The following is an 11,593-nucleotide window of genomic DNA, read 5'->3' on the forward strand; positions in this document are numbered from 1 at the left end:
ATGTCCGAATTGTGATGCATCTAAAAATCGATTATTTCCCCCACTTCTACAATATATTAATTCTTTGAGTTAGTATATTACCATTTGTGAGTGTGGCCTCTCATCAGACTCAATGTAGACTAGTTTGCCACAATTATATTACTTCAAAGGGTGTTCTATTGCACTTTTCCCAATGTCCCAGTTTTTAAATGCATCACACTCACCACGGTGGCGGAAGAGCAGAATGAAGTAGCATTCCCTTGAATATTTCTTAGTAATTGTGTGCGGTTGAAATTGTTACAATGAAATGTCAGTAATGGCAGCTGGCGTCATTATTAACTACTCTGCCCTCCCAGGACAAATCTCGCGTCTCAGTTTGAGTGTTTTTCCGGGCTGAAGTCATTATTATCCCAAAGAGGCACTTTTGTGTGTTTGCGTTTGCTCGTCGCCGTCCCGCCTGACTCCTCTTGGATTTGGCGGCATTCCAAAAGTACCTCGGCTCCGCTGCGGGACGAGCGCATCCATTTCCCACAGCTTGGCATTTCCATAAGCAAATGTCAGGACTCCATGCATACACACACAGCCACCTGGTTCACCTCTTGTCCAACAATGTGATTGCAAGATGTCGCTTGTGTACTCACGTCCACAAAGAGGTCTTGTCTACACGACTGCTTTGTTTTATTTTCACTTTCAAATCAATCTGTAAATGGTATTTATTCATTTAATACCTTAGAAAAAAATGCCCCTGCCAATGGAGCAAGTCAAAATTGTCTTGGTAAGATTTCTTGAAATAATACATTATATTTAAGCATTAAACACTTAAAAATTATTCTTGAAATGAGCAATTAAAGCTTTTTATTGACTATTCTTACTAGTATTGTGAAGTTTTGTGTGTTATATTTTTATTTTTATTTTTTTATATATACAGGTAAAAGCCAGTAAATTAGAATATTTTGAAAAACTTGATTTATTTCAGTAATTGCATTCAAAAGGTGTAACTTGTACATTATATTTATTCATTGCACACAGACTGATGCATTCAAATGTTTATTTCATTTAATTTTGATGATTTGAAGTGGCAACAAATGAAAATCCAAAATTCCGTGTGTCACAAAATTAGAATATTACTTAAGGCTAATACAAAAAAGGGATTTTTAGAAATGTTGGCCAACTGAAAAGTATGAAAATGAAAAATATGAGCATGTACAATACTCAATACTTGGTTGGAGCTCCTTTTGCCTCAATTACTGCGTTAATGCGGCGTGGCATGGAGTCGATGAGTTTCTGGCACTGCTCAGGTGTTATGAGAGCCCAGGTTGCTCTGATAGTGGCCTTCAACTCTTCTGCGTTTTTGGGTCTGGCATTCTGCAGCTTCCTTTTCACAATACCCCACAGATTTTCTATGGGGCTAAGGTCAGGGGAGTTGGCGGGCCAATTTAGAACAGAAATACCATGGTCCGTAAACCAGGCACGGGTAGATTTTGCGCTGTGTGCAGGCGCCAAGTCCTGTTGGAACTTGAAATCTCCATCTCCATAGAGCAGGTCAGCAGCAGGAAGCATGAAGTGCTCTAAAACTTGCTGGTAGACGGCTGTGTTGACCCTGGATCTCAGGAAACAGAGTGGACCGACACCAGCAGATGACATGGCACCCCAAACCATCACCCAACCATGCAAATTTTGCATTTCCTTTGGAAATCGAGGTCCCAGAGTCTGGAGGAAGACAGGAGAGGCACAGGATCCACGTTGCCTGAAGTCTAGTGTAAAGTTTCCACCATCAGTGATGGTTTGGGGTGCCATGTCATCTGCTGGTGTCGGTCCACTCTCACAGGTGCTTAAAATATGAGAAAAGTTAAAGTTTAGTATTTGGTTTTTGATTAGCACAACAGCATCTTGTTTAGTCTTTTTGATTGCAATGATTTTGTATGGTAGTACAGTATGAGTACCGTATACCACAGCAGTCAGGTGCTTGTTAAAAGTGCACTTTACACAGGGTATGGGTGTGGAGAGTGACCAGGAGATTGTGCAGATGATCGGCACAGAGGAGCACGTCATGGCCAGCTTTGCCCCGAGCCTGGAGGAGTGCCAGAAAGCCCAAATCTTCACACAAACTCAGGTACAACACTACTCACTGCTAAATAGAAATATGTATTAATAACCAGCCATGTCTCCCAGGTGAGTGGTCTATAAGTATAATTAACTGCTGAGGTCTTTAAAGAGGGCTGCGTTTGTTTTTTAATTTGTCCAATCAATAACAATCCCTATGGAAGACAAGAACACATGTTTTTCCTTTTTTTTAATGCATTTTAAATAGTAAATAAATGCGATGCAAAGTCAGCTTACCATGGAGCTTACGGGAGTCGCTCTAGTCTGCCTATAAAGTCCTTAAAAAACATCCAAACACCAAGGTGTTGCATACATGCTGTAAATATATATGTAATGTAGTGACAGGCACATATATCCATTGATCCATTTTCTACAGTTTGTCCCTATCGGGGTCACGGGGCGTGGCTGGAGCCTATCCCAGCTGCATTCGGGCGGAAGGCGGTGTACACCCTGGACAAGTGTCCACCTCATCGCAGGGACAACACAGACAGACAACATTCACACTCACACTTGGGCTAATTTAGTGTTGCCAATCAACTTATCCCAAGGTGCATGTCTTTGGAGGTCAGAGGAAGCCGGAGTATCCGGTGCTTCTCAAATAATGGGGCGGGCCGTCCTGTAGGGTACCTGGAGAGAGCCCATGCAGTCACGGGGAAAACTTGCAAACTGTACACAGAAAGGGTTAGTAATGTAAAACATTTTAACTAGAAAAATAATAAATACATGAAATACATCAGAGAAGATAAAATAGACTAAAATCACACAACTCTCATACTGGTTTAAAACTCATTAAAAACGGAGCCGTCCGAATAGCAAGAGGGATATTGTTCCAAAGTTTTGGAGCCACAGTAGAAAATGCACCATCACCTCTGGGTTTTAAACAGGTTTTTTGGACGCCCGGACCAGTTTTTTTAATCAGAATCAGAATCAGAATCAGCTTTATTGTCATTATGCAAGGTAACGAGATTGAGGCCATTCCATACAGTGCGATGTGTGCATGCTAGAAAAACAATGTGTAAATATATAAAAATATAAAAAATATAGAAGTGCAATGAATATAGGGTGAAATGAATATATACATGAAAAAAACAGGGTGGTTGGTGGAATGGGTTATTGCACCGAAGAGAAGGCAGTTATGAGGGACAATGGGGCAGTCCGTTCAGGATGGTTATGGCCCTGGGGAAGAAGCTGTTCTTTAGCCTGTTTGTTTTGGTTTTAATGCACCTGTAGCGCTTCCCAGAGGGCAGCAGGTGAAACAGGTCAGAGCCAGGGTGGGTGCTGTCCTTGATGATGGCACTGGCTCTGTTGAGGCAGCGGGAGGTGTAGATGTCAAAAATGGCGCCAAAAATAAGGATCGGAAATAAAAAAAATAGAGCTAATACGTTGATACTAAAAATTAACACAAATACACATTTTTGACTTTTAAACATATTGATATTGTTTTTTTTTAGCCTTTTTACTAATTAATTACAAATTACTCTATGGTGTCTCATTGAACCCCCCAACATCCCAACACTGTTTTACCCTAAAATTAATAATCATGATTTTAATATTGATAAAAATAATTGTGATTATAATTTTGGCAATAATCCAGCATCCTTACTGCCCCACCCGATCCTTAAGATCAGCCGATCAGCTGCTGTTGACGGTCCCCGACACAAGGCTGAAGCTTAGAGGTGACAGAGCTTTCGCCGCTGCTGCTCCCAAGCTCTGGAACGACCTACCTCTGAGTATTAGACAAGCCTCCTCTCTTCCTGTTTTTAAATCTCTCTTAAAAACATACTTTTATTCCATGGCTTTTAACACTGAGTGATGTCCATCCTGCAATGGCGCCCCATAATACACATGCTGTGAACCTGTTTTTATTTATTCTATTTTATTTATTTATTTTTTATCGTGTTTTGTTTGTGTTGTGTTGTGTTTGCTTGGTACTCGTATTATCTTTTAACCTGCCCATTGTACAGCACTTTGGCTACCCCTGTGGTAAATTTTAAATGTGCTTTATAAATAAAGTTGATTTGATTTGATCCGTATTAGGATGTGTCAGTCACAGCCTCTAAATGCAACGTTTTGGCATTCAGATGCACAAACAGGAAATACTTGTCTTTGTCTCAGACAATTTAAGTCATATTTTTTTGTTTTTGTTTGCGTTTTTTTTTGAAGATTATGTTGTAAAGATCTGCCGCTGCATTAATGTGGCTTCCTAGCAACCGGCTGCTGTTGCTGCCACGACCGTGTCTTTTCACAATATTCATTGTGTCATTCATTGTGTGCTGCACAATGAGGCCTACATCTATATCATGAAAGGCAGATAAGGCTTAAAGAGCTTATCAGATTATTACGAGCAATTTGTCTACATCAAATTAAGCCAGTATGTATTCTTCAACTTTAATCGCGATGTGTGCTCGAGCACAATCCTGGCGGTGGCTTTTCAGGTGCTCTTTTGTTGTGCTCAGGCCCTGAGGTATCTTGGCAATAAGGTCCGCAGGCAGCGTATGTGGGGAGGACCCAAGAAGACCAAGATGGAGGAGGCCAGGGAACTGCTGGCGTCACTCATTCTCACACACGTGCCCGTACGTAAACTCATTTCTTGATCGAGTGGCGACAGGACAATACTGTAGCCATGTCATGACTGATCCCCAGGTCAAAGAGTTTAACTTCAGGGCCAAGTGTATTTACCTGGCTGTGATGGTGCGCAGAGTGATCCTGGCTCAAGGGAACAACAAGGTGGACGACCGGGATTACTATGGCAACAAACGTCTAGAGTTGGCCGGACAGGTAAGCTTGACTTTATTATCACACTGTCTAATAAAATAGCAAATGAGTCTTACATGTAACTTTTTGGTCATTACCTTCAGCACTGTTACACTGCCGAAAGGCTGGAGCTTTTTTTTTTTTTTACAACAGTCTGTTGATTAGTCAATAAACGAATTGTTTGCTGAGCATTTCAAGTCCATTTTTCCATTTAGGGTCGCATACAAAAAACGTTGATATTAAGGCTGGGCGATATGGCCTTTTTTTAATACATCGATATTTTTAGGCCGTGTCACGATACACGATGTATATCTCGATATTTTGGCTTAGCCTTGAATGAACACTTGATGCATATAATCACAGCACATACCTGCCAACTACTCCGGTTTTCCCGTAATTAGTACGGTTTTCATCAACCTATTCCGGGTTACGGTTGCAGTGATAAAAAATACGGTTTTTCATTAATTAAAAAAAAATATTTTTTTAAAATGCGCGAGGCTATTTATAGCACCGCTGCCAAGCACGAGGCATTGTTTCCAAACGAGCGAACGATCATGGAATCAGCCAGAGAAAAATCGCAAACGAGTCTTAAACCGAAAATAAAACTGCAGTCATTCCGTGAAGAATATTCAAAAGCCTATCCGGGAATAATTTTCCGTTCCAAAAAGGGTGAAAACTACGCGAATTGCACCTTGTGCAGACAAGATTTTTCGATCGGACACGGAGGAAATAGCGATGTAAAAGACCACGTTGGGACAAAAAAACACAAGTCTAATGCCGTTGCTAGTGATACAAGTGGAAAACTTTCAACGTTTTTCGGATTTTAGCCACAAAAAGGTAATGACACCAATGTTATCTATTGGAATTGTTTAGTACTGTTATACTGTTAAAAGTGTTTATACTATTATTGCTTTCAAGTCCAAGTTGAAGAAATCTTGTTAAATGTTGACAGCATAACTACCAAAATACAGAAGTATGTCCTTAATATTTTTGCAGTGCTATTTCTGTTGAAAAGTTAAAATGATTACATTAGAGATGTGATGTGCCACTTTTCAAGTGTCTGATGGCTTAAATTCATTTTCATTAATTTTTCATATTTTGAATTCTTTTGAAAGGCTTACAAAAAAACTACATTTGAATTGTAATTCCATGCTATTGACATGACTATTAATTTTAATGAAGTTAGCTTACCATGTTTACAGTATGATAATTGTGATAGAAATGTGAATTTTAGGCACAGAATATTTTTTACAATTGAACAAGGCAGTAGATTATACAAGCTTGGACAGAAAGTTAATAATGACACCAATTTTTTTTTAATGGAATTGTTTAGTACTGTTTTACCATTTGTTTACTGTAAAAAGTGTTTATACTTTCAATTAACAAATTGAAGTCTTGTGAAAGGTTGACAGGATAACTGGCATTAACTGTCAAAATAATTTCAAACTATTGAAGTTATCTTACAGAATAAACATGTCAATCAACCCATATGATTTTTGCTGTAATATTTTTGTTTTAAAAAGTCACTGTGACTGATAGAAAAGTGATGGTTTTAGCAACATTTTAACCTGTCTGAATGCTAATAATCATTTTGCGTCGGGGGGCGAAACCTGAACCCCCCACCAGGACTTTGTCCTGGACCTACCGGGGCCTGCGGCCCCTGGACCCTGACTACTAGGTTTTTCTGATTTCAAAAGTTGGCAGGTATGTGAAGCACATCAAACGGTGCAGCCTGAACGTATCTCTTATGTTTGACTGCCATCTACTGGTCACACTTATCATTACACAGTGTACCAAATAAAATAGCTTTGAGGTGGGTAAGCTCGACCAAACGTATTCCTTACATTAGGCGCACTGTCGAGTTTTGAAGGAAATAAAATGACATTAAAGGGGAACATTATCACCAGACCTATGTAAGCGTCAATATATACCTTGATGTTGCAGAAAAAAGACCATATATTTTTTTAACCGATTTCCGAACTCTAAATGGGTGAATTTTGGCGAATTAAACGCCTTTCTAATATTCTCTCTCGGAGCGATGACGTCACAACGTGGCGTCACATCGGGAAGCAATCCGCCATTTTCTCAAACACATTACAAACACCGAGTCAAATCAGCTCTGTTATTTTCCGTTTTTTTGACTGTTTTCCGTACCTTGGAGACATCATGCCTCGTCGGTGTGTTGTCGGAGGGTGTAACAACACGAACAGGGACGGATTCAAGTTGCACCAGTGGCCCAAAGATGCGAAAGTGGCAAGAAATTGGACGTTTGTTCCGCACACTTTACCGACGAAAGCTATGCTACGACAGAGATGGCAAGAATGTGTGGATATCCTGCGACACTCAAAGCAGATGCATTTCCAACTGGACTGGACAGATCAGCTTTCAGGAAAAGAGAGCGATGAGGGTATGTCTACAGAATATATTAATTGATGAAAACTGGGCTGTCTGCACTCTCAAAGTGCATGTTGTTGCCAAATGTATTTCATATGCTGTAAACCTAGTTCATAGTTGTTAGTTTCCTTTAATGCCAAACAAACACATACCAATCGTTGGTTAGAAGGCGATCGCCGAATTCGTCCTCGCTTTCTCCCGTGTCGCTGGCTGTCGTGTCGTTTTCGTCGGTTTCGCTTGCATACGGTTCAAACCGATATGGCTCAATAGCTTCAGTTTCTTCTTCAATTTCGTTTTCGCTACCTGCCTCCACACTACAACCATCCCTTTCAATACATGCGTAATCTGTTGAATCGCTTAAGCCGCTGAAATCCGAGTCTGAATCCGAGCTAATGTCGCTATAGCTTGCTGTTCTATGCGCCATGTTTGTTTGTGTTGGCATCACTATGTGACGTCACAGGAAAATGGACGGGTGTATATAACGATGGTTAAAATCAGGCACTTTGAAGCTTTTTTTAGGGATATTGCGTGATGGGTAAAATTTTTAAAAAAACTTTGAAAAATAAAATAAGCCACTAGGAACTGATTTTTAATGGTTTTAACCATTCTGAAATTGTGATAATGTTCCCCTTTAAATGCGCCTTATAGTTCGGAAAATACGGTACCTCTGTATTGGTATGTATTGACAGTGACTATGGAAGAAATGAATTACATTTTAATTGTTTCCTGTGGGGAATCAAAAAACAAACTAGAGGACGACTCGCACTCTGGAAGGGATTATGGTGGGTTCAGTTGTAAAACATCTGACTATAAAAGGCACTTTGCAGGTTGTTTGTTCGTTTTCAGACTTAGTCAAGTCTGCTAAAGCCACCAGAGCCCAAATAATGTTATCTCTTCAAAGAGGTCCCAGAATGTCACACGTGCATCAAAACCAAGCCCCGATCGCTCACCTGCATCTTTGTTCCTCCCCGCTTCGTTTAATAAGACTCATTATTTCCCCTTCGCTTTGTTTTTCTCTGTTTCGTTTTCTCCCCCCCCCCCCCCCCCCCCCCTCCTATTCCAGCCTGGCTTTGTCATGAGGGAGATATGCTGGTGTGCCACCAAAATCCCAAAGCTGTGGAAGCCTGGGGTTTTTTTTTTTTGGTTTTTTTTAGTGCGCTGACAATAGACTCAGCGCCTTGACTGCAGCGATTGAGCTAATCCGCGGCCCCGGCTCTGATAATGTAATTACTGCTGTCTTAAGGCTTTTAATTTCTCCTCCCCACCCGCCCCGACCTGCTCAGTACAAGGAGCAGGAGGTGGGGGGAGTCCTCCTTCAATGGGGGCTTACGACGGCAGCAATCTTCTCACTCTCCAATTATGCTTCCCTGACATTCAACTAATTGGCCTGGCTCTGCAAGGCAAGCTCAGTTTTTCTTATTAATTTCCAGCGGCGCTGCCTTGTTTGTTGTGATGTGCATGGTAATGCTCAGGGCCAGGTGGCGGGGGATGACAGAGAGGACAGAAACCAGGGTTAAGGTGAATAAATACGTTAACGGACTTCAGCGCACCTTTGCCTCTTTTGCAGCTCCTGTCTCTGCTCTTTGAAGATCTCTTCAAGAAGTTCAACTCGGAGCTGAAGAAGATCGCCGACCAGATTATTCCCAAGCAGAGAGCGGCCCAGTTCGATGTGGTCAAGCACATGAGGCAAGACCAGATCACCAACGGCATGATCAATGCCATTTCCACGGTGAGTGTGGCCGCCATGATGGAACTCATTCGATGTTTATCAATCAATGTTTATTTATATAGCCCTAAATCACAAGTGTCTCAAAGGGCTGCACAAGCCACAACGACATCCTCGGTACAGAGCCCACATAAGGGCAAGGAAAAACTCACCCCAGTGGGACGTCGATGTGAATGACTATGAGAAACCTTGGAGAGGACCGCATACGGGGACGGCGTGGCGCAGTGTAAGAGTGGCCGTGCGCAACCCGAGGGTCCCTGGTTCAATCCCCACCTAGTACCAACCTCGTCATGTCCGTTGTGTCCTAAGCAAGACACTTCACCCTTGCTCCTGATGGGTGATGGTTAGCGCCTTGCATGGCATAAAATAAATGCAACGCAAAGTGCTTTACAAAGTTAAAAACAATACCCCAGTGACCCATATCCCCCATTATCACATACGTACGCACGGATACAGATACCAAACACATACACACACAACACACACACACACATATGCAACTATATGGACCAATGGCTGAGTACAGAGGAGACATGTGAGTAAACACTATCACAGGAGCCGTCTGCACCAGGAGGTCATCAGACCATGGCCACCAGGACGCTGACACAAAAGCGCCCCCACAAGCACGGCAGATGGCTCATCTGAGGAACGTTGGAAAATAAAAAATAATAAAACTTGTAAAATAGTAAGAACCATGTGTAGAGATAAAGAATAAAATACAAGTAAGACATGAAGATTAATAGAAAGAAGAAAAAAAAAAAAAATATATATATATATATATATATATATATATATATATATATATATATATATACATATACATATACAGTAAATAAATAATAAATATATAACTAAATAAAATCTGGCATAACTAATAGAATAAAAAGTAAAATACAAATGACTCCTCAGCCTTCCCGGTAAGGTCTATTCAGGTGTACTGGAGAGGAGGCTACGCCGGATAGTCGAACCTCGGATTCAGGAGGAACAGTGTGGTTTTCGTCCTGGTCGTGGAACTGTGGACCAGCTCTATACTCTCGGCAGGGTCCTTGAGGGTGCGTGGGAGTTTGCCCAACCAGTCTACATGTGTTTTGTGGACTTGGAGAAGGCATTCGACCGTGTCCCTCGGGAAGTCCTGTGGGGAGTGCTCAGAGAGTATGGGGTATCGGACTGTCTGATTGTGGCAGTCCGCTCCCTGTATGATCAGTGCCAGAGCTTGGTCCGCATTGCCGGTAGTAAGTCGGTTAGTTTCCAGTGAGGGTTGGACTCCGCCAAGGCTGCCCTTTGTCACCGATTCTGTTCATAACTTTTATGGACAGAATTTCTAGGTGCAGTCAAGGCGTTAAGGGAATCTGGTTTGGTGGCTGCAGGATTAGGTCTCTGCTTTTTGCAGATGATGTGGTCCTGATGGCTTCATCTGGCCAGGATCTTCAGCTCTCACTGGATCGGTTCGCAGCTGAGTGTGAAGCGACTGGGATGAGAATCAGCACCTCCAAATCTGAGTCCATGGTTCTCGCCCGGAAAAGGGTGGAGTGCCATCTCCGGGTTGGGGAGGAGATCTTGCCCCAAGTGGAGGAGTTCAAGTACCTCGGAGTCTTGTTCACGAGTGAGAGAAGAGTGAATCGTGAGATCGACAGGCGGATCGGTGCGGCGTCTTCAGTAATGCGGACGCTGTATCGGTCCGTTGTGGTGAAGAAGGAGCTGAGCCGGAAGGCAAAGCTCTCAATTTACCGGTCGATCTACGTTCCCATCCTCACCTATGGTCATGAGCTTTGGGTTATGACCGAAAGGACAAGATCACAGGTACAAGCGGCCGAAATGAGTTTCCTCCGCCGGGTGGCGGGGCTCTCCCTTAGAGATAGGGTGAGAAGCTCTGCCATCCGGGAGGAGCTCAAAGTAAAGCCGCTGCTCCTCCACATCGAGAGGAGCCAGATGAGGTGGTTCGGGCATCTGGTCAGGATGCCACCCGATCGCCTCCCTCGGGAGGTGTTTAGGGCACGTCCGACCGGTAGGAGGCCACGGGGAAGACCCAGGACACGCTGGGAAGACTATCTCTCCCGGCTGGCCTGGGAACGCCTCGGGATCCCCCGGGAGGAGCTGGACGAAGTGGCTGGGGAGAGGGAAGTCTGGGCTTCCCTGCTTAGGCTGCTGCCCCCGCGACCCGACCTCGGATAAGCGGAAGAAGATGGATGGATGGATATATATATATATATATACAGTAAATAAATAATAAATAAATATATAACTAAATAAAATCTGGCATAACTAATAGAATAAAAAGTAAAATACAAATGACTTCAATAAAATAATTAATATCATGTAAAAGCCAAATCAAAAAGGTGAGTCTTAAGCCTGCTCTTAAAAACATGAATGTTCTCTGCAGCCCTGAGGTCCTCCGGCAAGCTGTTCTATAGACAGGGGCCATAATGGTGGAAAGATGCCATCCCGTGACTTTGTGTCCTGACTTTGGGAATAATCAGGAGATGAGTGCCGGGGGATCTCAGGGCCTGGGAAGGTTCATAGGGTAAAAGCAAATCTGAAAGATCAGAAGGCCCAATACCATAAAAAAACATTTATAAACCATAAGAACAACCTTAAAATTGATCCTGAAACACAAGGGGAGCCAATGCAGAGATTTTA

The 11,593-nt window shown here is 42.5% G+C and overlaps 1 protein-coding gene across 1 annotated transcript in view; it reads left to right on the forward strand.

The window, feature by feature from the left end:
• The window catches only part of polr3b (polymerase (RNA) III (DNA directed) polypeptide B), a 101,939-nt gene that overhangs the window by 22,930 nt on the left and 67,416 nt on the right, over positions 1-11,593 (forward strand). The window contains exons 10-13 of the mRNA XM_061924572.2: positions 1,970-2,092; positions 4,539-4,655; positions 4,726-4,860; positions 8,798-8,959. Of these exons, the coding sequence (XP_061780556.1) occupies positions 1,970-2,092; positions 4,539-4,655; positions 4,726-4,860; positions 8,798-8,959 (537 nt within the window). The remainder of the gene's footprint in view (positions 1-1,969; positions 2,093-4,538; positions 4,656-4,725; positions 4,861-8,797; positions 8,960-11,593) is intronic.

This window comes from Nerophis lumbriciformis, linkage group LG29 (assembly GCF_033978685.3).
Source record: "Nerophis lumbriciformis linkage group LG29, RoL_Nlum_v2.1, whole genome shotgun sequence".
NCBI classification, from domain to species: Eukaryota; Metazoa; Chordata; class Actinopteri; order Syngnathiformes; family Syngnathidae; genus Nerophis; species Nerophis lumbriciformis.